Raw genomic sequence first — 27982 nt, 5'->3', positions numbered from 1 at the left:
GTATCACTTCAGATGTATTTGATGCTCTGCTCTTTATTTCAACTTGAGGTTATGCGCACGATACAGCAGCACAGCTATGGAGCTGCCGGTGCTGCCTACGTTGACAAGGTTTTTCCATCGGTGCAGGTAACCCGCCTCCCCAAGAGGCAGTAGATAGGTTAATGGAAGAATTCATCCGTCAAACTAGCTGCATCTACACTGCGGATTAGGTCGACCTAACCACGTCGCACAGGGCATGACATTTTTCACAGCTGAGAGCTCCTCTTTTGTCATAAAGGGCAGCTTGTTCTGGGGGGGGGAGGGGAGTGATACCAGGAGACGCAACCAACAAGCAGTTCTAAGCGCTAGCTTTACACGTGCTTAGCAAGAGAAAAATTGCTCCTTCGGAAGGATGCTGCAAAGAAGGATAAGTGGGATGTTGCAGTATCTGGTTGGCTCCTACCTTGGTTACGTGGGGGATGTGGGAAAGTGAAATTCTGTTTATAATAGTTGGTGGAACCGGATACAGAATTTGGAGTTGGCCCTTTACAGAGAGAGGAGCCGGTTCGGATCCAGCTCTGAACGCCGCAAAATCAGGATTACGTCCAATCTTGTGCTCCATTCCTAGTTCTAGAATCAAGACATTTCTCAATGAGCAAAAGCTCTTCTCTAGGGTTCGGGCTATGGAGGCTTTCGCTCCTTGGGGTTCTAAGAGCTTGGATATACAAATATTTCGTTCATGGCAAGCAGGATGTAAATCTACCCCGCACTAGCCTGCTGCGCACTCAGGGTACGTCTACATTGCAAGGGGAGGAGTGATAGTAGCACAGGTAGGCATGCCCCTGCCAGCTTTAATGTAGCTAGCACCGGGTAACAATAGCGGTGTAGCACATGGCAGCATGGGTTAGTCACCCGAGTACAAGCTCGCTGGCGAGCCTGGGTTTGTACGTGGGTTTCTAGCCCCTGCTACCATGTTTACTACTGTTAGCCACACTAGCTGGATGAAAGCTGACACGGGTATGCCTAGGCATGCTGCAGTGACACCTCCCAGTTGCAATGCAGACATACCTTACATGTGGGGTAGATTTACACAGCAGCTTTCCGTGACCGAAGTGTTCGTCTAGAGAAAAACCCCTCAGTGAAATTGTGCCAACCTCCCTTGGTTTTCGTCTAGAAGCCACACATTGCTCTCTGGATCCATTTGGAGCCGGGCTTTGATGGGGGACGCAAGATTATCTCATTGACAAAAGTTGAGTCTATTAATCCTCGTTGAGGCTGGAATTCCGCTCGACAATCAATTAAAGCCATCAAAGGCGAAGGGGTGGAGACTTCTCCAACATAAAAGCTGCTCAGTGGGAACTTTTTACCCACTGGTTGGTTTCTAGGGAGAAGAGTAGCCTCATCGTAGTGCAGGACGGCTGGTTCCAGCGTTCTCCATTCCCCCATACTTGCTGAGTGGGAAGCATGGCTTTAAAGAATGTAAGTAAATTTCATCATATTCATTCTCTTACCCCGGCCCATCAGATTTGGGCAGGCACGTGGGAGGCCGTGCCGCATAGACAATACATTTCTGCCTTTGGTTATGTTAAATAGAAAGATTGCATGAATGCTCCCCGTGGAATTATTATTTATTAGGTGTATTATGGGAGTACCCAGGAGCACCATGCATGGCCAAGACTCCGTTGTGCTCGGCGCTGTATACGAACAAAGCAAAAAGCTGCCCCCAAGTTCTGCAGAACAATTTGTTCAGAAGCCTTTGGGCCAGAACTTCAGAGGGTATAAATGACAACAGCGGAATTGGCTTCAATGGCGATCTGTCAGTGTACACCAGCTGAGGATCGTCTGGGGTGGGTGGGCGAAAACCAGGTTGAGATCATCCCGCCATCTGTGGCCGTGTCACCGGAGCGTGGTCTGGTTCATGAGGGGTCACCTGCCGCCAGTCTGAACTGAATGCAAAGGAAGGGCTGAGAACTTCAGGAAGAGAAAAACAGCAGGGGCGGGTGTGTGTGTGTGTGTTTGTGGGGGGAGAGAACCTTACCTTGAGGTGCACTTCAAAGCTTTGCGCTGCTCTGTTTAGGTGGGGGGAGAAGACCCCCTGGCGCCCTTCACTGAGAAAGAAAATGGACAGCGAGTCACCTTTCTGCAAAGGCAGTCACAACCAGGCATGGTTGAAAATGCCGAAGAGAACGCTGGGCAAGGGAAATGTCTTTAGACAGGGGGTTAAGCTGTTTGCTAAGTTTAGGCTCTGGGAAGCATGTTATGATTGCACCGCGTCACTCTTTGTTCCTTTGGGCACAGCACACCTGGATAGTCCGCATGGCCCCGGATCAGGGGCTGGACGCTACAGGGAATGCTCTGAGGGCACCGGGGTGGTTAAACTGTAGAGGGAGCAGGGCCTGCAGTGACCTGGAGGGTGCGGCGTGAGAGGGGCTGATGGACAGTAGGCCCGGATAAGACTGCTTCACTGAAGGGCAGGTGGGGATGAGGCTCCGCACAGCCCTGGCTACAAACAACAAAAAGAGCAAAAAATCTTGCGGAGGAGCTGGAGTTTGAGCAGGCTGGGGCGGCGACTGTGATTTTTATCTCCTTGCGCTAATAATCTGAGGTACTAAGTCAGTGGGAGTCTTTCCTGATTAAGGGCTTCGGGATTTGTCCGCAACGGAGACAACGGAGGAGAAAGGAATGGGACGAACGCAGGCAGCAGCGAGGAAACCAGTGCAAAGAATGTATTCAACCATGTGTGTAATCCTGGGGCAGTTGCTGGAGTGGGTGGAACGTGTAGGCATGGCTCTGCACCTACAAATGAGTCCCTCGTAGAGACTCAGACAAGGAAGAGGTTTAAAACCAAAACACGACCACAAATATTAACATAGTGTTTCCCCCAAGATCTCGCTGCCTGTTCATTCAGTTAAATGGCATTTGTAGAGCATGTGGGTCAGTCCTAGAGACTTAGGTAGGAGGCAGAGGTCAATAAAGAACTGCATCAGAACTATCAACACAGCATTTCATCCAGGATCTAACTGCCGATACATTCAGCTAAATAGAACTTGTTAGACTGCCTGCAACCTCCCAATAATCTTACCTTGTATTAGGTGGGTGGGGAGGGAGACTGCACAGGGGTTTGAAAGGGAGGACAAGGGGTTTGTCCTTTGATGCACTAGAAGCCAGTGAAGGGGTTCCAGGATGGCAGGGTGACTTTAAGGGCTGCGCTTAGCAGGTGGCATCATGCAGTTGGGTAGCTGCTGTTCAGGCCTGAAGGCGACGGCACTGAAAATGCTTCTGTAAAGATGCTCGCCAGCAAGCCAGACTCACGCGAATCCCATTTTCCTCCTCCCTAGGGCAACACCTTGGCGCGCATAGCCAGTATCCCTCTGTTCAACTCGGCTTATCAGATCGCTGTGTTCACCTACGCGGACATAAAAGGTGTCCACCCCGTGGTGGGTTTCTTCTGCGGCGTGGCAGAGCGCAGCGTGAGCACCGTGGTGGGGGTGGCCATGATGGCAGCCACTCCGGTCATGCAGAGGCTGGAGGTGCCAAGTGAGTATGACCCGGGGGGGGGGGGGGCGGCGAGGCTTTCTGTGTGATGTTGCTAGGACTGGTCAGACTGGCTACGGCATGGGAATGGCCCTTTCTTTGCTCTATCTTAATATTTCCACTTCTGGAGTGAAGGCAGAATGGCACCAAAGCATTGGTGCAAGAGTCCAGCCACCATTCCCAACCTGCTCTACAAAGGAAGTCTACCCTCCACACGGCGTCCAAACCCACCCCCCTCACCGGGCTTGGCCTTCTGTCACAAACCAAACAGCAGCAAGATAACCAAGTTCAGCTCAAATCTTCTCCCCAGGCTTGGTGGCTCCTAAGGTTCCTCCCACAGGACTACTCAGCCCACACCCTAGATCCTCTTTCCCCAGAAAGCCACTCCCAGCTCCCTTCTGTCCAAGTAGGGTAACGAGCTACCTGCACCAGCTACTCAGCCCACACCCTAGATCCTCTTTCCCCAGAAAGCCACTCCCAGCTCCCTTCTGTCCAAGTAGGGTAACGAGCTACCTGCACCAGCAACTCAGCAAACGCCCTTAGCACTTTCATAACAGACTAGAACCCTGCTACCAAGGTGAGGTGCTTCAGGTCAACCCAGCTACCCTGATCCCACGTCCCTTTTGTGTTCACTTCCTGCAAATACTCTCCAGGATGAGCTTTTAGCGGCAGGAATATTTATGGACGCAGCAAATTTTAAGTGAATGTTCGGATGCGTCATGGCTCCATTCTCCTTTTAGGTGGGGCTCCCTGGCCACATTACAGCTCCCACGATGCACCACAGCATCCCTTCTTGTTGAGAAGAGGCAGTGCATCATAGGAGATGAAGTCCGACAGGGGAGCCCAACCCCTATAGGAGAATGGAAGCATGGAGCACCAGGACTACAACTCCCATGAGATCCCCTGGCAGCATTTCAGAATTGCAATATTTTGGCTTGGGGGGGGTTGGCTTTTGACGGAGAATTGAAGTTTTCTGCCAGAGGGAAACAATTTTTGTGGAAAATGTAGTTTACTCAATAACTCAAGTTTCCATTGAAAACCAGGCTTGGCGGAAAAACAGCCCTAACTTGAAACCCGAACCCAGATTTGGATCCCCAACCCATCCCCTGTAGGCTGGCACCCTACTGAGTCCGAGATGCGGGTGCTCATTTGTGACGTGCATATGGCTTTCTCTTGCCCAGTAGCTGCGGTTAATAGCTACACACTGAGAGGTGTGGACGAGCTGGAGGCGAGATTCCCCATTCTGGATCAGTCAGCAGACGAGGTAAAAGGCCCGTTGCTGGGGCGGGGTTATGCTTTGAGATCTGACAGAGGTGCCATGGATGCTGTGACTAAAGAAACAACCGCAAACCCATCCCGTTTTCCTTGTCATAACTCGTGGGTTCTATTCTGGACTCTGGGAGGGGGGAGTAGGATCTAGTGATTAGAAAATAGGGGGCTGAAAGTCAAGACTCCTGGTTTCTATTCCCAGCTGTGTAGCCTTGGGCGACTCACGTCCCAGCTCTGTGACTCAGTTTCCCCACCTGCGGAAGGGGGATAATCTCTGCTACCCTGTAGGGAGCTGATGAGCCTCAGTTCATTCGTGCTTGTAAAGTACTCCGGGAGCTCTAAGAGCAGGCCCCCCTATTATTGCCGAATACTGGGGGGAGAAGCTGCCAATTTCATCCTGGTTGGCACCCCTGGTTTGGATGTATGTAAAAAAGTTATTGAGAGACTTGAGTGTGTGGGCATCATCATTACAGATAAGCAGCGGTCCGGCCTGCTGCCATACAGACCGCCCCGACCACGATGGCCCCGTCTCTGGCGCTGGGGGAGGTAATTGTGCCAGGGTATTTTCCCAAAAGCACATATCCAGGTGGCATGCACACCTGCCATACATGGCATTGCCACCAGAGGGCGCCCCCAGACAGCTCTTTGCAGCTGAAAGCCATTGCCAGGGCCCCAGAGGCAAAGGATGCAGCTGCCCGTCAGAGATCTCCTCTCCCTCTGGCTGCCCTTGGAGATGGGGAGACGCCAGGCCTAGCACTTGGTTCCCCTGCTCCCAGCCTGGCTGCACCAGTCTGCATTGCCCGTAGCTCTGCGCTGAGCAAGCTGCTGTGCCCATGTGCCATGTCCCCCAGCAACCTCCACCGAGCAGGGTAACTCCCCCCCTGCAGCCCTCCACTGTGCCCCTCCTCCGACCCTGCTGGGACCCCTAGCCCCACATACCACCCCCTGCTCTCGAATTCACCCTCCTCAGACCCCTCCCTGCACCTGAAACTCATGCCAACCAGCCCCCCGCCCTCCAAATTTACCTGCACACTTTATCCTCCCCACAAACTTACACCCCAAATTTACCTGCACCCCCCAGCCCCCCCCCAACTTACTGCACAATTTACTTTCCCCTCACGCTTACCCACACCTTAATCTTACTCTTCCTTGTACCCCCTCATGATACCGGGGGCTTTGAATGGACTGCTCTCCTTATATGGCCCAACACTTAACCCTCCGCCTGCCCCCTCCTCCTCCGTGTAACGGTGCCACCCCGCGCTCTGCCTGGGACTCAGTGGGTCCCCCTCTTGATGTGAGTTCGCCCCTGTCGCCCCCAGGTCCTCGGGAATTTGCGAGACAGCCTGGCTGCGAGCATGGAGCAGCTGCAGGCCAGCACCGCCGAGCGAGTGGGCCGGCTGACGGAGAGGGCCAGCGGGGTGGTGGAGGACGTGGTGGGCATTGCGGCCTTGGGGGTGAACATCGTCCTGAATGCCAGCGTCGTCCGCCAAGCGCTGGAGCCCGGCGTGAACGCAGCTCTGAGCCGTGTGGAGCAGATCGCGAACCACTATCTCCCTGCCACAGAGGAAGAAACCAGTGAGTAACAGCGATTCCCTCAGCCTGCCAGCAAGGCCATGCCAGGCAGACCCTGGGGCGGTCAGGGTCACGAGCCCCACTTCCCAGCTGGGGAAACTGAGGCACGGGGCTCAAGGAAAGTGACTTGCCCAAGGTCCTCCCATGAGCCAGTGGCAGAGTGAGGAGTAGAACCCAGGAGTCCTGACTCCTAGTCCCCTGTGCTAACTTCTAGGCCATACTCCCTCCTGGAATAGAACCCAGGAGTCCTGACTCCGACTCCCTCAATAGGAGAGTAGATAATAGTATCTCACGTTTCTTTAGTGCCGCTCATCTCAAAGCATCAGAAGGAATTCCTTCACTTGCCACCAACATGCAACCACCTCTGGGGTGGAACATGGCAGCTGGCTAACAGTCACATAGCAAATTTTCACGGGGATCACTCACCCAGTGCTGAAATGCAGCCAGCTCTGGAGTGGAGCATGGCAGATTTTGAACAGCCCCACAGCAACAGTTTACTGAAGCAGTGGCAGAAAAGGATGAGCCAAAATAGAGCGACTTCCTTTGGCATTTAGCTGAGATATTGGGGTTCTCACCAGACCCCCCCTTCTCTGGCAGCTTCATTGTTGGGTTCCCCAGAGGAATGATGTCAGTCCTGTTCCCGCTCACACCCCCACCACCCCCTCAGTCCCAGGTGGACGCTAGCAGCAGGTAGGGGGGTCTGCTGGCAAGCTGCCCGTCGGCCAGCATGACTCACGGTTCTGCCAGTGTTCAGCAGTGGGAGGGGATGGCAAAGCCCAGATTCCCAGAGGCAGCCTGCCTGCTGCGTGCGGCACGGCTTTAGCCGGAGCCAATTCAGGAGGTACTTGGAGCGCTAACCACTAGCCCACGCTCCCCTGCTGGTGCTGGGAGTGGAGCCCAGGCATCCTGACTCCCAGCCCCCTGCTCTAATCTCTCAACCCTCCCCCCCATGCACCCCAGCCTCCTCCTGCCTGTCTGGTGAGCTGCAGGTGACCCCGGTGCTGATGTGCCGGTTGGGGGCGGGCAGGGGGCTGCTGTCTATTCTACTGCTGTCATTCCCAATTTCCCCTGGGCTTGGTGACGCTCTGCAAACACCCCTGGCTGCTGTGTCACCCACACCAATGACACTCCCTCTGAGGCTATATGGGCTCTGGCACGTAGACTGCCTGCCAGGCTTGGGGGTCTGGCTGTATCTGCGCGGCAACCCCGTGGCGTGTGTGACCTGCGGAGCTCCAGGTCTCTAGAGAGGGGGAGCGCTGGAGGGCAGGTGGATATCCCTTAGCTCACCACCACGGCACTCGGGGTGGAATCCAGCCGCCAGGCCTCACTCCGTCCGTGCCAGTGTGGTGCACCTGGGATTGAACCGGAGATCTCCAGAGCTGAAAGCACTAGCTGGGGGGTGGGTGAACGCTGGGCGGCATGCGCTGGCTTGTTAACGGGCGGTCGCTGCGACAGGGTTTGCTGTTCCAGGGTTGCTTGTGTGTGGTGGGCTGCGTAGCCTTTGTTATTGCAGAGATGTCTGTAAGCATTAGGCTGCACACCCTGGTCTGTTATTGTAGGGTTGCTCCTAGATGCTAGGCTGCAAACACTGGTTTGTTATTGTAGGGTTGCCCATGGGGGCTAGGTTGCACACCCTGGTTTGTTATTGTAGGGTTGCACACCCTGGTATGTTATTGTAGGGTTGCACATGGGAGCTAGGCTGCACACCCTGGTTTATTATTGTAGGGTTGCCCATGCGGGCTAGGCTGCACACCCTGGTTTGTTATTGTAGGGTTGCCCATGGGGGCTAGGCTGCACACCCTGGTTTGTTATTGTAGGGTTGTCCATGGGGGCTAGGGTGCACATCCTGGTTTGTTGTTGTAGGGTTGCCCATGGGGGCTAGGCTGCACACCCTGGTTTGTTATTGTAGGGTTGCACATGGGGGCTAGGCTGCACACCCTGGTTTATTATTGTAGGGTTGCCCATGGGGGCAAGGCTGCACACCCTGGTTTGTTGTAGGGTTGCACACCCTGGTTTGTTATTGTAGGGTTGCCCATGGGGGCTAGGGTGCACATCCTGGTTTGTTGTTGTAGGGTTGCCCATGGGGGCTAGGGTGCACATCCTGGTTTGTTGTTGTAGGGTTGCCCATGGGGGCTAGGGTGCACGCCCTGGTTTGTTATTGTAGGGTTGCCCATGGGGGCTAGGGTGCACGCCCTGGTTTGTTATTGTAGGGTTGCCCATGGGGGCTAGGGTGCACATCCTGGTTTGTTGTTGTAGGGTTGCCCATGGGGGCTAGGTTGCACGCCCTGGTTTGTTATTGCAGGGTTGCCCATGGGGGCTAGGGTGCACGCCCTGGTTTGTTGTTGTAGGGTTGCCCATGGGGGCTAGGGTGCACACCCTGGTTTGTTATTGCAGGGTTGCCCATGGGGGCTAGGGTGCACGCCCTGGTTTGTTGTTGTAGGGTTGCCCATGGGGGCTAGGGTGCACGCCCTGGTTTGTTATTGCAGGGTTGCCCATGGGCACTGTTTTGCACACACTGCTTTGCCCCTGCAGGGCTGCACACAAGCACTGAGCTGCACACAGGGACTGTTAAACCCGTTGCGCTGATCAAAAGCCCCTACAAAACCGTGCGGCGCTTTGCACGGGGATTTGAGCAGACAAAGGCAGTTTGCTGCCCCGAGCTCCCCCAGCGCCACTGGGCCTTTGCTGCTCAATGACCTGGAGCAGAATTCTGCTTCGCAGCATTTCTCCAACATTCGGCTCTGTCTAAACATCCCGTCCCTGGGCCTTCCCGCCCGGTGCCTCCCCTAAGCCTGCTGTCGCTCTGCAGTGCGCTCCCGCTGCCCTTGAGCTGAGATCTCAAACCCACGATGACGCCGGGGGTCAGGGAATCTCCCTGTGCAAAGCCAGGCCCCTTGGCAGCCCTGCTTGAGGTCCTACAGGGATCTCAGCAGTCCCTTGGAAACCCCTCGCTCGCTGCCTGTGCAGGACAGATCTTCAGGGGTTGCCCCGATCTAGGGATTAGCGCAAGCTGGGGATTTGAGGAGCAGGCTCTGGATCCTGACTTTCAACCCTAACAAACTGGGAGGGGGATCTGGATCTAGGGGTTAGGTTTGTAGACAGAAGGGCCAGCTGTGACATGCAGCTTCCAGTTGGATCAGGAGTCTGGCCCGCCTCCGTCATGGCCTCCCCTCCGCCATGAGGGAGGGGGGCCAAATCTGCCACCCTAACCTATGGGGATGTGGGGCAGGGGAAGCATACTGAAGTTTTGCCTAAGCCGGCTGATTGTCTTGAGCCTCTTCTGCCCCTGCCACCTGAACTAGGGGAGAATCTTCATGAGCCGTGAAGCTCTCTGACACCCCGTTGAGCAGTTCTGAGTCCATCCAGTAGGGGGCAGTGGTGCACGGGCTCCCCTCCCCCCGCAGATTGTACCTCGTTTTCAGGAGCACAATCCTCGTTTGGTACCTTTGCCCAGCCCCCTCCACCCAATCTCACCTCCTGTCCCATCATCCGTCCCCATCCCCTCCCCCCCCCCCAAAACAGGAAGGCATGTGCCAAGCCTCAGAGGCGTGAAGCAGAGCCCGGAAAGCGAGCAGACCTATGCCAGGCAGCTGCAGCTTGTGATTGCTACCTCTGCCCGGCGAGCGAACCGGAGAGCGTGGTCGTATGCAGAAGGACTATGGCGTTGGGTGCTCCGGGCCCTGAACCAGCTGCTGGAGTTTGCTGTCGAGGTACGGTATGGATTTATTACTTAGGGTTAGCTATGGGATCCCCGATGGCTGCAGTACACACGGGAACCCCAGTTCTGCCATGGCCCCTTTCATGCTGCTTCTCTTCATCTGTTGTGGCGCTGAACATGGTGGGTTAGGTTTGTGACCAGAAAAAGCCAACAAGGGAGCTGCTAGCAAAGCAGGCCCCTGGGAACCTCCCGGCTTCTGATGGAGGAGCTAGGGGTATTTGTCTTAAGGCTGCACTTAGCGATCCAGAGCCCGGTGCTGTGCAGATATATAGTAAGGGTCCCTGCCCCACGGAGCTTACACTGTAAGTAGGCAAGACGGACAAAGGGTGGAAGGGGAAACCGAGGCACAGAGAGGGGACATGGACTTGCCCAAGGTCACCCAGCAGATCAGTGGCAGAGCCGTGAATAGAAGCCAGGTCTCCTGGCTCCCAGTCCAGTGCCCTTCCCAACTTGCCCGGCTGCCTCTCAGGTGCTGTGACCCAGGTTTCTGGCCTTGCCATCGGCGAGATGCAGGGCGTGGAGATGAGGAACTGAAAGAGATCCAAGCTGCTTTGCACCCTCTGATTGGGAAGGGGGTGTCCCCAACTGGAGGATGAGGAGGGAAAAGCCAGCCCTTTGAATCTTTAAGAACATAAGAACGGCCATACTGGGTCAGACCAAAGGTCCATCTAGCCCAGTACCCTGTCTTCCAACAGTGGCCAACGCCAGGTGCCCCAGAGGGAATGAATAGAACAGGGAATCCTCAAGTGATCCATCCCCTGTCGCCCATTCCCAGCTTCTGGCAAGCAGAGGCTAGAGACACCATCCCTGCCCATCCTGGCTAATAGCCATTGATGGACCTATCCTCCATGAACTTATTTAGCTCTTTTTTTTAACCCTGTTATGGTCTTGGCCTTCACAACATCCTCTGGCAAGGAGTTCCACAGGTTGACTGTGCGTTGTGTGAAAAAAATACTTCCTTTTGTTTGTTTTAAACCTGCTGCCTATTAATTTTCATTTGGTGACCCCTAGTTCGTGTGTTACGAGGAGGAGTAAATAACACTTCCTGATTTACTTTTTCCACACCCAGGCATGATTTTATAGACCTCTTTCAGGTCAGTCCTTTCACATCTGCCGGGGTGTTGCTTTGGATTAGCGCGGAGCCTGCTAATGAGGCCAGATGGCTGGACGGCCGCAGGATCTCATTGCTTCCAGTGTGGGTCTGGCAAAATCAGGCTTTGACTCCTTCCCGGCTCACGTAACGCAGCCCCTGCCACTGGGTTTGATGGGGCTCATTTCGTGGCGGCACCAAAGCTCCTGAATGTACCAGGTCCCCCTCAAAAATCCAGCGCTTTTCTACCGTCAACCTGTTCTATGCGGCAGAGCTGTCTGTTCGGGCCCAGGGGCTCACAAAGAAATGGCTTGAATCCGGGGGGGCAGGTTCTTTGCTCCACGCCAAGCATGAGCTAACCTGAGTCCTGCTCTCCCCCACCCGTGCTGCGATCTCGAGTGGTTTCGAGCCCTGAGGAGGCCTTTGTGTTGGGGTAGGGAGAGGGACAGCCCCATTGCAGCTGGATTTTCAAGGCAGCGCTGGCTGGCTGTATATAACGCTATTACTTGCACGTCTCGCCGGGGGATCTAATGAGGGACATATGCCGTTGAGTGTTTACAAGGGCTGTAATGAACCCCTTTCTGAATGCAATTTGATCGGCCTTCAAGCCTTTGTCTGCCCTGCTAGGACGCCTGCCATTATTCCAACCGCTTCTGTACATTCCTCTGCGGGGCTTTGAACATTCAGCACTTGCAAAAGCAGGTTGGCTTTGTCTCATCCAGCCCACGGTCCTCGGCTGTTTCACATCCTCTGGCAGGCGGGGAAATGAGTTTGCAGGTTCTCAGCCCAGATCCGGGGGGGAGGGGGGACCCCTCCCACCATAGAATGGCCCTGGTGTGAATGGGACACAGACTGACCGAGTGACGTTGTGGGCAGAAGGGGGGTGTTGGGGGGCGCTGGATTGGTTCAGTTCCTGGGTCTGCCCCTGGCTGACCTTGCACTAGTCACTTCTAGCTGCGTCAGTTTTTAAAGCCAGCAGGGACCCTGAGATTACCTAGCCTGACCCCCTGTAACGCGGAGCAGAGAATTGCATCCAGTTAGGGAGCCCAAGAGCTCGTGTGTGACTCAAGCATCCTTTCCGGAAAGGAATCCAGGCTGGATCTGAAAACACCAAGAGATGGGGAATCCGCCACTTCCCTGGCACCTGGTTACTCACCCTCCAGGCTTGTGACCTAGTTCTAATCTGAATTTGTCTTGATAGTCCCCGTGCTTCAGTTGCCCATCTGCAAAGTGGGGATGATGCGCCGTAGCTCCCAGGGGTGGTGAATTCGTTAATGTCTGTGAGCCGGGGCTGCGGGGCACCATTTAAAGCTGGGGGTGGGGGCGCATAGATTTGGTCTATCCAAGAACCTGCTCTGCGGCCTGTCCAGCTATAGGCAAACTAGGCAGCTGCCTAGGGCCACAGATTCTGCCTACGGCGACGGGAGCGGCCAGGTCAAACCTGAGCAGGGCTGTGACCCCGTGCGCCAAGTCGCAACGCCACTCGCTCAGATTTGGCCCCAACTCCCCCCGTCCCCTGGGCATGACAGAAGAGCAGACGGGCCAAACCTGAGCGGCGCTGCAACCTGGCACTTAGAAGTAGTTGTGCCACCGGTCTGTAAGGTGCTCGGACACTGGGGTGAGTGGGGCGTAGGAGCAGCTAGATTGTTCAGGGATCAGCACGTGTGTGTGGCTGGAGAGGAGCTTACGCTGCTGCGGCCCACGCTGTACCTGCTGTGAGGGTAGAGGACGTCCGGGTGGATTTCACTGGAGCTATGGCTGATTTACACCAGGTGGGGGTCTGGCCCTGTTGACGCCAGTGGCGCAATGGCTCATTTACACCAGGTGGGAGTCTGGCCCAGGCACTAGACCACCTTTCATATGAAGCAGACCTGAGAGCTTGGGACTAGCATATCCAGATCCACAGGACCACCCAGAGCGAGACTCGTAAATATCAGCCAGCGTTGTGAGCCCTGCGGCTTCTCGGCACGAGTCCCGCGCCACCCGCCTGGAGTCAGCTCAGCCCAGAGCGGTAGGGGATCTTGCACCTGCCTCCGAAGCAGCTGGTGTGAGCGAGAGGGACCACAGCTCTGATCCAGTCCTCCTGGCCACTGGTTCCAATCCAGCCCAGGTGGGGCTCTGCATGGCGGTGTTGGGGGGGCCTGAGCCTGTGTGGATTGAGTCAGGCAGGGCCTTGACTGGTCCCCCAGCACCCTAATAACTAAGCACCCTCTTGAATGAATTTATCCTCCCACCCCACCCCTTATGGGGAGCCAAGGCCCAGAGCGGCTAAGTGACTAGCCCAAGGTCACACAGGAAGCCTGTGTCAGAGGACAGGATTGACCCCGGATCTCCTAACTCGCAGGCTAGCGCCCTAACCATTGGGCCGTTCTTCCTGCTCTGCCGAGAAATGCAGCATGAAGGATGTCAGCCCACAGGGGTCTCAACCCGGCCCCTTCCCACTCAATGCACATGGTATTTTTCCCCCCCTGAAAATAATAACAAATCTCATACCTCTCCCCTGCAATTTCCCCTCAAGGATTAGCTGAGCGGCTTTCATCCCCTACCACCTCCAGGGGCCTGTACTGAGCGCACGGCGCGTTGAAAGGCAGCGATCAAGTGACAGCAAAGATCCACCCTTGTTAAGTTCAGGGGCTCGGCAGGGGTCGCAGCTTGGCGGGATCTGGCCCTTGTTGCCAGGAGCCGGGGGAGGAGAATGGGGGTGGGGCCCCGTGCTCTGCCATGTGCAGCCCCTGAGCGGCAGCGATGATGACAGGTAATGTTCCTGCTCTTGACGACAGCCCCGCTGCCTGTAATTTGGCACAGTGGGTTGTGAGGTTGGCGCGGCTTGCCGAGCTGGGAGAAAGGCTGGCTTTGTTGTGGCTCCCTGGCGGCCAGAAAGGACGGGCTGCGGGGGGCGGACACACGGGTATTTCCACCTGTCCGCATGTGCGTCACCGTGTCTGTGCAAGGGAGAGTGTGTACGTACATGTGAATGCACACCTGTGTGTTGGTCGGGGGGATGCACACACAGCTATAACCGCAAATCTCAGCCCAACCTTAACTATTAACCCTCTAGCAATGGTGCCGTTGATCCTGCATGTGGGTATTTTACGTGGCTGTGTGTATATCCCGTTGATGTACCTGCATTCGGAGCTGTGTGTGTGTGTGTGTGTGTGTGTGTGTCAGCCTGTCAGCTGACCTGCAGGCAGGTGTGTGTGTGTGTGTGTGTGTGTGTGTGTGTGGAATCAGGTGTCTGTGTGTGGTGAATGTATAGCGTGTGTGTGCACTTGCAGTATGTGTGGGCGTAGGCGTGTGCATTGCATGTCATCTTTGGGTGCTTACGTTTTCCTGGCAGGGGTGTGTGTGTGTGCTTTAAAACTCAGACCCTGCCTGCTTCGTTAGGCCTCTCTGACCCCTTTGCCCCATGTGGAGATAGCTGCTGTGTGCTGGGGAGGACTGACGCTCCCCTCTGCGTTGACTAGAGATTTGTCTTAGGCAGCTGGCTGCGGGTTTGAATCATGCAGTGAGAGTGAACCCGGGGACAGCCCCTACGCTGGTAGGGCCACCCAGCCGCTCCGTAAATGGGAGCTTGGAGGCTGAGCCTTAAAGTGGACACGGAGCAAGTCTACGTGATGCAGGGACAGAAATCCCATAGCTCTGCTACCAACTGTGCTAGTGCGGGGCAGACCCGTGTGCTTGTACAGCCCCTAACGCACCAGCGGCCTAATCCTGCATGGGATTTCTGGGTGCTATTGCAATATAACTAATTGCACACAAAAAAACCATGTCCAAAGAACACTATTAAGGTTGCAAAGTCAAGCACTTGGAGGTCAGGAGATGCTGGAAGGAAAGCTGCCGGCGCATCCTTAATTCCACCCCTTTGTGCCTATGCATGGAGACGGTCTTTCCTTTTTTTTTTTTTACCCTAAAGGAGCCTGGCCCCGTTCAGTGCACAGAGTGGAGTGGTCACTTAAAGAGCGGCTATTTAATCGCCTCTTTTCTGCTCATTGTTCAGTAGGTGGCTGCAGGCTTTATTTACTTCACACTCTCCAAAACCTGCACTGAAGAGGGAATGATTCATTTCCTCATGGGCTTCTCTAGGGCACTCACCCCTGTAGCATCTGAGCGCTTCCCAGATGAGTTTATTTTTCCCACACTCCTGTGAGGCAAGGGGATGGTATTATCCCCATTTTACAGAGGGGAAACCAAGGCACAGAGCGTTCGTAGCCACTAATGTTGGGTGTCTGATCTGAGATGCTGGTTTGTTTTCACAGTACATAGCATTATATAGAACTTAATGTATATCATAGAATCGTAGAAGATTAGGGTTGGAAGGGACCTCAGGAGGTCATCTAATCCAACCCCCTGCTCAAAGCAGGACCAATCCCCAACTAAATCATCCCAGCCAGGGCTTTGATAAGCCTGACCTTAAAAACCTCTAAGGTGCCTGGACCCGGCACAAACTGCAGCAATCCAGAGCTGCAGTTGCAGGGAAAGCCTTGGTCAGTGCCAGGCTGGCTCTACATGGACCAAATCTTTGGGAATTTAGCTGCTTAAAATCTAAAAAAATCTCTACTGAGCACGTGCAACCGGCCATTTTTAAAAGGCTCATAATTTGGCCAAATTTGAGTGGATTTCCACTGGCACAGCAAAAGGCACATCCCTGACACAAAGGCCACCCCGCCTCCTGCCAAATTTCAGGACCCTACTCCAAAAGCCATGAGCTCTCTAAAGAAAAGGTTGCCAGATTTTTTTTAACATGGGCTAAACAATATATTTTCCCCTAGTCTCATTATCAGAAACAGCTGAAACGTTTTGGCTGACACTTTCCACAACAGGTCAGCCTGAAGCAGACATCCAGCAAGGAAAATTTCCCCCCAAGGGGTTGAAGTTTGGTGAAGCTATAAGCGACTGAAAACAGGGGCTTGTAATGAGAAGTGTCAGGCGACCTTAATATCAATCCCACCTACGATAAACCCTGTCAATCTTAAAAATGCTAGTGTAGAGCAGGCCTAGGTGTTTGTATAGCACCTAGCAGGCAAGGCCTTGATCCTGAGTAGGACCTCTGGGTGCTGTAGCAGTTTAAATAATGATTAGTCCTTCGTTCTTAGCGGTGCAACGCTCCCACTGTTATCGAAGGGAGGACTAGAATTGTGCCTTCCAATTTGCTTTTAAACAGCTGCTGACCTTGCATGTTGATTCCAAGCAGGCTTCCCCCACCGACGACCCCCGCAGTGTTTGGTCTTTGCTCTGTTCGGCCCCTTTGATGGCTTGCTCCTTCCCAGCTTAATCCCGTCCCGGTCCCCGAAACGGTCTTGACATGGCCTGCGTCAGCGCGGCTGCGAGGAGGTCAAAGGGGACGCTGTCAGCCAAGCGGGACCGGCTGTAATTGGGGTGTGTGTCTCGCTCTAATGAGGTTTGCGTGGAATCTCTCGAGCCAGGTCGGGGTGCAACGGGTGCTCATTAATCCTGCTTAGCGGCGCAATGGTTGGTAAAAGACATACCGGCGCCTGTGTGGCAATGCCACGTTGCCAAGGTGGTTAGCCTGTCGCAGAGCCGTGTAGATATTGGAGGACATGAGGGAGGGAGGGTTGGTTTGTGGGGGAGGGGTCAGATGGGGGAGGAGGAGTGCAAGCGGTTGCTGTGTCTGCCTGCTCCATAGTTAACTGGAGCGATGTGGGGAGCAGTGTGAATAGCAGTGGTGCAGGGTACCCGCTCTCGCTGTGCTGTTCCGATGGCAGTTACACTTCGCGTCCACATGAGGCGCTCTAGTCACGTGTTGCAGGGCCTTCCTGCAGTCCCTGTCTGAGCTCCCTGGACCAGCAAAGCAGCTTGTGGGAAAAGGATTCTGGGAGCCTAAGGGGATGGTGGATTAAAACTGGCCAGGAAGTGGAATTCTGTAGTGTGGACCAGGCCTCTCTATGCCCAGCAATGCTGGATCCAGCCTGAGATGGAATGTGGGTTACACCCAAATTGTGTGTGTGTGGGGGGGAGCCACCTATCCAGTCCATTTCTGCAGGACAAGCCCTGATTCAGTGCCACATGGTACAAACATGGCTGTTAAACTGCCCTGAAAAGGATTTTGGGCTGGTAGAGCATCAACACTGTCACCTCTCATGGTCATGCTTCAGTGGCCGATGGCAATGGGTCAGGAAGGAATCTTTCCTAGCTGCTTCCCAAGCTACTAGGAGTTCCACTGAGGTGCATTATTTGCGGGAGGGATAGCTCAGTGGTTTGAGCATTGGCCTGCTAAACCCAGGGTTGAGAGTTCAATCCTTGAGAGGGCCATTTAGGGATATGGGTCAAAAAATCTGTTGGATGATTTAATTGGGGATTAATCCTGTTTTGAGCAGGGGGTTGGACTAGATGATCTCCTGAGGTCCCTTCCAACCCTGATATTCTTTGATCAGGTCAGCACGGTATTTGGGATGGCTGCTGCCTTGGCCAACACACCTGGGATTGAACTGGGGAACCTCCAGAGCTAAAGGCATGTGCTGCTACAGCTTGAACTAACGAGCAAGTCCCATAAGAGACACCCTCTCTTGGAGCAGGTGCAGGGAGACTAGTAGGACTCAATGGATTGTATATGCACAACCAATGCTGGGAGAGTCTTTGTCCTCCACTAGTGGCAGGTCCACATAAAAGTTTTGATGCTGCTATATAGCAGGCTTAAGTTTGTTAGCTGAAACGGTAGTCGCTCCTGCTCAGAGTGTGGAAAGTCTAGGCTTCAAATCCTGCTGTCAACCTAAATATGGTCAATTACACATGAGCATCTGTACAGTAAGGATCTGAGGATCTGATCCCCAAAGCCTTCTCCCAGCATGCAGAGGGGTGGGTGTGAAACCTGGGACTGTATAAAAACCCCAGAAGGAGCAGGCAGGGTGGGTTATCTTGGTTTTAAGGGTGTTCCAAAGTCCGGGTCAGGGATGTAGAGGAGGAAAGGGAGGGAGCCATCTGCCCAGGGACATTACTCTTAAGTTAGCAAACGGTCTCTCTCTGCCGAGAAATTGACACGCTCGTGTGGGAAGGCGCTGCTGGGAGCATGAGCCTCTTAACGTGAGGGCGCTTTGCTGCAATTTGAGGCATTCAGGAGAACAAACCACTTCCCTGGTGGAGCGGTGGCGCTTGCAAAGACTAAAAAGAGCCGCCCCCCCACTCCCTACCCCGCTGCACAAAGCGAAGGAGCAAGAGCCATTAAAGGCAGCAGGAAGGAGAAATTGATATGTTTTTCGGGGCAATGAAAAGAGCTGCCTTTGTGCTGAGCTTTTAGTCCCAGCTGCATCTGGGGCCGGGTCGGATATTAATACTCAAAGGCATTTTAACAAAGCACTGAGCCCCCGTGGATCAAGATCCTTATATGGCCGGCTCCTCGGATGGTATAAATAGCACAGGAGTGGAGCTACAAACCATTCACACCAGCTGTGGATCTGGCCCGTGGACTTCAATGGAGCTGAGCTGTTTTACAGCAGCTGGGGTGCTGGCCTGTTTTTCAGCCCCACATTTTTGACCCGGGCTAATCACAACCCTCTCCCTCAAAACAGGTGTTACCTCGATTTTTATAGCCAAGCAGAGGTAGCTTTACCAAGTCAGTGGCAGAGATAGAACCCAGGCGTCCTGACTCCCAGCTGAGCTGCTGTAATCACTAGACCCCCCTTGGCTTGATTCTCTTTTTACATCCCCCCCTATAAATCAGGAGTGACTTCGGTGAAGTAGACCGCCTCTGAGGCCTGGGCTCAGGCCCCATTGTTTTTAGTGGGATTATACCAGGGGAATTTGGCTCATTGCTTTCCCAATGCCGCGTTGTCTTGCAGCTTGCCGACGAGAAATGATCGCACCAGTGTCGTGCAGTCTCCCCGTAACACGTGGGTACAGATCCCACCGTGAGTACTGCAGCAGTGACCTAGAATATTGTGTAATGGGATCACCGCTTCCAGAGAAAGGTCAGTTGTTCTTAGGGCTGGAGAAATATTGCGTCAAATATGCAGCGCAGTGGCTACTTGGCTTAGCTCAGATGGTGTGGCAAGCATCCTTGTTGAGCCTGCGCTGCGATCGCTGGATAGGCGGCATTGATATCTTTCCACTGAAAATATATATATTTTTTTTTTGAATAATGCTTAAAAATCAGTCTCCCCTTGGGCTGGAGAGCCTCTTGGATTTCACAAGCTATGCAGAATCCTGCTGTGGTCAGTATGGTTACCGTGCGGTTATCGAACCAGCTGCTGGGCTCCACCCCAGAGGTGGCTGCAATTTCAGCTGTCTCTATAGATACAGGCCAAGATTTGCAAAAGTAACCAGTGATTTGGGGAGACACTCTAAAGGGGCTTGATTTGTCAGCGAGTGTTGAGTGCTCATCCTCTGGGAATCAGGCCCCTTATAAGGCATCTCAGAGTGGGACCTCCAAAAACAGAGGCACCCAAAATCACTAGGTGTCTTTGAAAGTGTTAGGCCCTGCGTTCTATTCCTGGCTTGGGAGGAGAAGTGGTGTCCAGAATAAAGGAGACTAAGAGTTTAAACTCCTGGGTTGTATGCTTGGCTTTGCAACTAGATTTGCTGGGTGACATTGGGCAAATCACTCTCCCGCTCAGTACCTCAATTTCCCCATCCATCGGGCGTCCGTAAAGCAGACATTGTTCACTCTATCGGCCTCAGCCTGTGAAGCTCTTTATATAGAAAGGGAATTCTGCTCTGATTTCCCCTGGCTCCCCATTTGTGCCAGTGAGGACAGAATTTCAATTAGTGCTCACATTCATTATGGACCTGAGCACCGAGCAGCATTCTGTAGGGACCAATTCTGTATGTGCTTAAGGATCTTAAATGAGATGAGACCAAACAATTTTTTTTTTTTAATCTTATGGTTTTAATCCGTTTGTTCTTAACCAACAGTCTATCGGGTATTGATATGGTCCCCGTGATCTCAGCATTTCACACACACCCTCCCCCCGGTGTAGGGCTGCTATTCCCGTTTTACAGATGGGGAAATTGAGGCCCAGAGTGGTTTGGCCAAGGAATTTGTGGCAGAGGAGTGAATTGAATGCAGGTCTCTCCAGAGCATCCTAACACTGGGCCAGCCTTCCTCGCTGCTCTGGTACCCGTAACTCCAGTGCTGCACAGTAGAGACATTCCTAGGTCACGTTGGCTTTGTAGGGTCATTGGTGTAAAGAGCCCTTTCCCCCCTCGCCACCTACGACCAGCTGCCTTGGCCAAGGAATGTTAGGAATGTCCAGGTAGATGCTGCCCCACGGCCAGAAACCCGGCTGCCTTGCTGCTGAGCAAACCGGATGCTCCGTTCAGCAGGGGGGAATATTTTAATTTTTGTTTCCTGCTTCTTGAGGCTGGTAAATAAACAGGGCGGCTTGTTTGGCAGGCAGCCTTTGCGCTGGAGCGTAGGGTAAACTGTGAACTGCCTTAGTGCGCTCTTAACCTCTGGGGGGGGCGGGAGGGTTTGTAAAGCTGGGGGTGTTTTAGTGATCCTTTTTTTTTTTTTTTTTAGCTTTTCATCACCGCCCCTTTACAAAATGGGATTTTCCAGTGTAATCTAGATGGAGCTGGGGCCATTAATACATTGATTGAAATCCCCTTTGATTGGAATCAATCAGGCCTTTGAGCCTGCTGGCTAACCGTGCCCGGGCTAGGAAACCTTCTACAAACCACGAACCTTAATATCCACACGGTTGACAGGGGGTTGTTTTTCAACTTCAGCATGATCAGAGAGTGCTAGTGGGCGTGGTGAGCCCATGCGCCGGGTAGGTCGCAAACGCCACTCGCTCAAATTCGGTCTGGCCACCCCTTCGTCATGATGTCAGGGGGCAGCTGCCCCAAATTTCAGGAGTGGGGTTGCAACCCCATGACTGAGTGGGAAGGCTCCCTTCCCCCCCCCAAAAAAAAGTTTGATGCCTGGGGGAGGGATAGCTCAGTGGTTTGAGCATTGGCCTGCTAAACCCAGGGTTATGAGTTCAATTCTTGAGGGGGCCATTTAGGGATATGGGGCAAAAATCTGTTGGATGATTTAATTGGGGATTGGTCCTGCTTTGAGCAGGGGGTTGGACTAGATGATCTCCTGAGGTCCCTTCCAACCGTGGTATTCTATGATTGCTCTAGAGGCTAGTTTTCACAGCAACAACGACACAGAGTGATTGGGGGGTATGGCTAGACTGCAATCATGGGGTATGAGCACCGCTTATGTAGACATACCTGAGCTAGCTTTCATTGGGCTAGCTCAGGTCCCAGAGCTGTGAAACCGCGACAGCTGTAGTGTTGTGTTGCTAGCGAGGGCTGCATGCCCTGGATTGTTATTGTAGGGTTGCTAGAAGGGGCTGGGAGGCATGCACCGGATTGTTACTGCGGGGTTGCTAGAGGGAGCTGGGCTGCACACAGTGGTGGACTGTTTTTGTAGGTTGCTAGCAGGGGTGGGGCTGCAGTGGCTGGATCGTTATTGTAGGGTTGCTAATGAGGGCTGAGCTGGGGTAGGGTTACTAAGACAAACAGCATCACGCTTCACGGTTGTTCCCACACAGCAGGGTGTGTTCAGCATCCTTCCTGAGGAGCCCCCTGCAAAGCCAAGCAACTGATGACAGGGCAGGGAAGGTGTGAACGGTCACATCCAGTCCCCTCCCCTTCTCTCAATAGCCACCCAATGTGGAGATACAACAACATGAAGCAATCCCCTGCTCTCCCACCTCGCTGGTGCTATGCACAGTCATGCTGCAGCAATGCCCAAGGGGGGTTGATGAGGGAGATAAAGCCCCTGCTCCCTCTCTGGATGATTAAACAGGTGCAATGCTGATGATCTGATCTTGACTGCTTGCCTTGGGAAGGCATTTCTGGAATAACTCCCTCCCTGGGTTGCTGAGATGGGTTCGGACAAAGCTTTTAGAGCAAGTCTGGGAAACTAGTGCTGGTCGGGAACTGGAGTTTCCCTTGCAGGGGACAGTCCAGCATTTTTGGGGGGAAATCCGCTTCCATTTGGAACAAAAAGCAGAACTGTAGGAATTTCCCACCCAGCAAAAATTCTGAAAAACGTTGATTCAGGACTTGTGGAACGTTTCCTTTCACCCGCGTCATTTCAGCTCATTTCGGTTTGCATTTCATATTGCATTCAAATATCAACTGGCCTAAACATCACATTAGAGATAACAAAAATAAAGAGACTGTATTATTGTAATACGTTCATAGAATATGAAAGTCAAAATGACGCTAACAACGCTTCAACTTTGGTGTGTCAACAAAATTCATCACAATCTGGCAAGATAGTTAGATTTTGACAAAACTGCTATTTGCTGTCGAAATTTTTCCAACCCGTTCTCTACAAAACTAAGCAAGGCACCGGGGACCGAATTCTACTGCACTCCAAAGGCTATAGGAAGCATTTTGTCCTGGTCCTGTCTCTTTGAATGCTTGAATTCCCCTTCTCCTTTAGTAGGCAGGTCTCCTCTTCCCCATGGCATCTCTGGCCTCCATTCCCATTGCTCCCATGTTAAGACTGACTTTGCTGGCCTTTGGGGACAGAACTTGCTACCTTATTGAAAATTTGCTCATAAGCGTAGGTGAATGTGATGAAGCTAAGCTATTTCTCCTTCCAGGCAGCCAGGGGTTATTTCTTCAGTGTTTCTTTTCTCTGTTAAAATAATTTATAAGCTGAGAATGAAATATGCAGCTGCTAAGAACTGCCTGAGTGGCACAGGCTGATGGTCCATCTAGTCTAATGGCCTGTCTCTGACAGCTGGGAGGATTTGATTTAATAGTCTCACTTCCAAAATGCACCTTCCTCTGAAACAGCTGGTTCTGGCCACTACCTGAGATAGGCATGTGGCCTAGATGGACCATCGGTCTGATCTGGGGTGGCCGCTCCTCTGCAATACTGTATCATGCAGGGAGATTTCTGGCTGGCTCCCCAGCCTGTGCAACGAGTGTGTCACTGGTGTAATTCCATTTTCTGTGTCCTGCCCCTTTAAATCTCTAGAACTTGCCAGCCTGCAGAGACAGGCAGCCATTTTAGGAGGCGGAGTCCAGCAGTTATGGGAGTGGCAGGGTGGGGGTGGGGGGTAGGGACTTTATTTTGGTTCTTTCTTCCTTTGCTCTGAATCGAAAATAAGTCAGTTGCACTGAAGGTCACATGGTTGCATATGGAAAATACAGATCAGTTCATGCCCTGAAATGAGAGGATTTGAAATCCTTCTAATACTATCCCAGCTTGTAATCACAGACTTATGCAATGATTGCTACTCATTATTAAGGCCCTACTTGAAACGCGAGATGATTGTCCAATAATTGCGTCTGAGTTGCAGACAAGACATTGAAAATAACGGAAAAGTAATAATTGACCTTTTTTAATTGTGGCAATTTGAAAAAGCCAGAGATGACCTATTTGTTTAAGAAAAAGTTGCTGGAACAGTATAAACACTCAATTACTATGTTATGCCTGCTTAATTTTTTTTTTTTTTTTGATAACTAGACATTTTGCTGCGACTATATTAGTCAATGCGCAGGGCTGACAGCCCGAGCCCTACCGTGTGTGGGGCTGACAGCCCAACCCCAGCTGCTGTGGGCTCGGATAAATGGGGTTCTACTGTACTAATGGGGGAGGAGGGGAAGTGTGTGTTGCAACCTTCAAAACGGGCGCAAAATTGCGGACTGTGCAAAGTAAGCCAATTAAAATCAAAATTGCAGCGGAATATTACAAGAGCCGCAATATCTGCAGTATCGCAAATTAAGTAGGGCCTTCGTCGTGGTCTGTTAATTAGTATGACAGTAGTGCATAGAGCTCTAAAGACTGACTCCCTGTACGACGCCAATCACGATCAGGTTCCCGTTGTGTGAGGTGCTGCATGTACACCGTGTGAGAGACAGTCCTCAAAGAACTGACAAGCTAAAGAGACGAGACAGACAAAGGGTGAGAGAGAGAGAGAATCTCTCCACCTCCCACCCCCAGTTTTACAGATTTTGGGGGAGTTTTTCAAGGCCAGAAAGGACCAATACGATCATCTTCTCTGACCTCCTGCAGGACACAGGCCAGAGAATCCCACCCAGTTATCCCCGTATTGAGCCCAATAGCTCATGGTTGGACTTAGAGTATATCATTTTCAGTCCTGGTTTAAAGACTTCAAGTGATGAAGAATTTTACACACCCCTAGAGAAGTGGTTCCAGGAATTAATGACCTGCCCTGTTAAAAATGTGTGCCTTTTTTCTAGCTTGAATCTGTCAAGCTTCGCTGTTGGATCTTGGGATGTCTTTATCGGCTGGATTTAAGAGCCCTTTAGTATCAGATGCCTTCTCCCTGCGTAGGTACTTTGGGGAAACCGAGGCACAAAAAGATGACGTGACTTGCCCAAGGTCACACAGTTGCAGATCTAGGAATTGGACTGTGGCCTCTCACGTCCCAGTGCAGTGCCTTGCCCACCAGACTATTTTTACACATAAGACTCATCCCCCTTCTAAAATGTACTGAGATAAAGGATATTCTATTTAGTTTAGAATGTGCTGTACAATGGAGATAATCCATTGCTCTGTGGTGGGTCTTGCAGAGAGTGTTTTAATAATGGTTATTCCAGATTTACCCAGGTAGAGCTGGGATCAGAATATGGCCCTGTACAAAGACGTTAAATGAAATGGCTCTGTATCTGCTTTTTGCTGCTTTGAGTCCAGACCTGTTTCCTTTCAGTGAAACACACAAGATTTGGCGGCTACGAGCCCCGTGCACAGGATCCAAATCAACTATAGGGGAGTGAGCTAGATTCCATTCTTGCTCGCGCATCGTCTGTATCTTTGCTAGCTGAAATCCCGATTGCTGGTGCTTTTGTTTCTTGCTGCTGTTGCCAGAGTCAAAGAGCATCATGCTTTTAATTTTATTTTTTTCCTTCCCAGAGCCCAGCTGGGGTCTACACCCGCCTGCTGTTTGCGAATCGGCTCTTGATTCTAAGCAGAACCAATCTGCTCCAAGAGTCACTGAGATGGAATAAGTCTGGAGCTCCCCAATGACACAGTTTTGAAGGGGGGCGCTTAGCAAGGCCAGCGGGCTCTGTAGGGAAGGTGTGACTCCAGCTGACTCTTCTCACCAGGCAGGGGCAGTAAACCCAGCAGGGGAGAGAATTTAAATGCCCTTTGTGCCATCCAAGGCAAGTACAAACCAAACACGATCCTTGTACTATTAGCTGCCTCCCCGAGAGATTAAAAGCACCGCAGCAACTCTGCCGGGGGTTCTTGGCTGGGTTCCTAGTGGTTAAATATTGACCCATCCAGGAGAAATGGGAATGCAAACACTCAGGTTTCATGTTCTGGAAAAATACAGAGCTGCTCCTCCTACTCCACAGAAGGGAGGGTTGGGAGAAGCCAGGCAGGAGCTGTCATGTAACCTGATATTAAGGTGTCCCCTCTTCTGCCCTGTAGATGTGACCCAAACCAGGTGCTGGACGGACATGAGCTTGCTAAGGTACTTTGCCAGCTTAACAAAGAGGCTATAATGCACCCCCCGTTGCATTGCAACTCCCAGACCCAGGGCTAGAACCTTGCTGCTTGGATGTGGCCATCTACCGTTTAGAGGTAAAGGAGCGCTCCCCCGGGTGGCGCTAGTAATATGCCCTTTATGGCAGTGGCTCTCAACCTTTCCAGACTCCTGTCCCTCTTTCAGGAGTCTGATTTGTCTTGCGTACCCCCAAGTTCCACCTCACTTAAAAATGACCTGCTTACAAAATCCGACCTAAAAATACGCAAGTGTCACAAACGCCATTACTGAAAACTCGCTGACTTTCTCCTCTTTACCATATCATTATAAAAGAAATCAATCACAATAGAAATCTTGTACTTACATTTCCGTGTATAGCCTATAGAGCAGCATAAACAAGTCATTGTACGAAATGTTAGTTTGTACTGACTTGGCTGGGGCTTTTTATGTAGCCTGTTGTAAAACCAGGCAGATATCTAGATGAGTTGGTGCACCCCCGCAAAGACCTTTGTGTACCCCCAGGGTCTATGGAGACCCAACCACCAAGCCATGGTACTGAAGCTATGCTAGGAAATATTTCTAGTTTCAGATACAGACGCTCCCCAACTTATGCAATCGTTCCGTTCCGGAACGCCTTGCTTAAGTCGAATTTTGCGTAAGTCGGGAACGTATACCCGACAATTACGCCCCCCCCAAAAAGAAGAGCTTTTTCCGTAAGTCCAGATTTGCGTAAGTCGGGTCTTGCGTAACCCGGGGAGCATCTGTACAAGAGTGATACATTTATACCAACAGGATGACCACACTCAGTAGATTATAAGCTTTGTAATGATACCTTACAAGAGACCTTTTGCATGAAGCAGATTTAGTTACATTATATTCACACTCATCAGCATACTTTCATAAAATCCTATAGAGTGCAACGTCACCCCCTCTTCCTGAACTTACTGCCAGAGACTTGGACACTGACCATGGCGGAGGCAGTATACCTAAAATTCGTTTGGGAGGCAGGCAGATCGCCCTGTGAAGCAATCCTAATGCAACTCTATTTACCAGGCTGAGTTAATGAGTGCCACTTGAGGTGGCAGCGGTCGGGGAGGAAGGAGATCCGAGCTGATTAACGATTGCAGAGCGGTTTCGGCCCCACAGACAGTAGACTGAATGGAATTTTGCCGGCTAGCTCTGGACAAAGTAGTGTAGCTTCCCGGAAGGGGCGGCGAGGTAGGTTAGAAGGGCAAAGGGCTGCGATGAAAGGGCGGCCGCCCAGATCAAAAGACATGGGCCTGCTGCCCTTGCTGACAGCACAGCATCCCGGCAGGGACGAGAAAAGGGATTCAAATGAGGGATTGAATAAATAAATCAAACCAGCTCCATCAGGGAAGAGAATTGGGCAGAGGAAATGACTAGACCAGCTGCGGGCTTTGGCTGGAGGCCACTTCAGGCTGGGGAGTTCAGTTTGGCCATCCTGTTCTCGCAGGGGAACAGAGCATAGTGGAGAAGTTGCAGCTGAAGAGCTGATAGATTGGGGATAATGTCAGGTGGCACGAGGTCGTTCCTTTGAAGGACAAACGAATCGGCACTGGATGCTTGATGGAAGTTGTTACGAGTCCTGTCAGCTCGGAAGAGCCGTGTCGAGAAGGGCTGAGGGGCCAAGCGAGGAATGCGCTCATGGGAGTTTTCACGTAGCCTGAGTCGGTGGCAGCATCAGAAATGTATTAAGTGGCTTGAGGCAGCTGGTCATGCTAACCTCCTTCACTAGCTATATTCTGCAGATCACAATGAGCTGAGTCATCTGTTTGATGTAGCTACTGCTTCTCTTCACGTAGCCTACTAGGATTTATGTAACCTCATCTAAGGGTGTCCACACAAGAAAACGATGCCAGGGTGATTAAAAAAAAAATGATTTCCTTAACCCTTGTGTGCAGGCTTCTATTTTGGATTGAAACTGGTTTATTTCGGTTCAGTTTGTCGATTAAGAGCCACTTCAGTTTAGCTTAAACCTGTTCCTGAACCGAATTAAGAGCATTCACACGGGGATTTGTGCCAGGTTAACTCAATCTTTTTAAACTGGTTTAAATTAATTTCTTGCATTTAGACAAGGCCTGTCTAATCTAGCAACTGAATGCTTTATCCTGCACTCATAGCTTGCTGGGTGTGTCGGTCTAACCTGTCTAGCAACTAGCTCCTTTGGCAACATCTTGCAAGATATTTTTAAAATTAAATCCATCTGTGACACCCCCCCCATCCCATCCCATCCGACTCTGCATTTCATAGGCACAGTGAATGGTTAAAGCACATCAGCTGTTGTCAGAACAAAAAATATGGAAAGAGAGAGACAGACACACACAAGAATGTCACTTTGGAACTATGGAAGCCTAGCCTAGTGGTCATATGGTCTCTGTG

General features: G+C 52.1%; 1 protein-coding gene across 1 annotated transcript; it reads left to right on the top strand.

Annotated features, from left to right (window-relative positions):
* The first annotated feature begins 51 nt into the window (after nt 1–51).
* LOC135892613 (perilipin-2-like) lies at nt 52–10606 on the top strand. Its single transcript, XM_065420411.1, has 6 exons — nt 52–126; nt 3318–3516; nt 4695–4777; nt 6102–6357; nt 9877–10064; nt 10556–10606. The coding sequence occupies exons 1-6, from the start codon at nt 52–54 to the stop codon at nt 10604–10606; spliced, it is 852 nt and encodes a 283-aa protein (XP_065276483.1).
* Nucleotides 10607–27982: the final 17376 nt, after the last annotated feature.

Source organism: Emys orbicularis, chromosome 20 (genome assembly GCF_028017835.1).
Source record: "Emys orbicularis isolate rEmyOrb1 chromosome 20, rEmyOrb1.hap1, whole genome shotgun sequence".
Taxonomy (NCBI): domain Eukaryota; kingdom Metazoa; phylum Chordata; order Testudines; family Emydidae; genus Emys; species Emys orbicularis.
Note: the sequence above shows the minus strand (reverse complement) of the source record. Positions and strands in the feature narration are given on the sequence as shown.

Bases quoted from the DNA above. Each gene is read 5' to 3' on its own strand.
- LOC135892613 (XM_065420411.1), top strand. From the start codon at position 52: ATGCGCACGATACAGCAGCACAGCTATGGAGCTGCCGGTGCTGCCTAC. The intron at 127-3,317 runs GTAACCCGCCTC...CCTCCTCCCTAG, and splicing joins AGGTTTTTCCATCGGTGCAG to GGCAACACCTTGGCGCGCAT. The intron at 6,358-9,876 runs GTGAGTAACAGC...CCCCCAAAACAG, and splicing joins TGCCACAGAGGAAGAAACCA to GAAGGCATGTGCCAAGCCTC.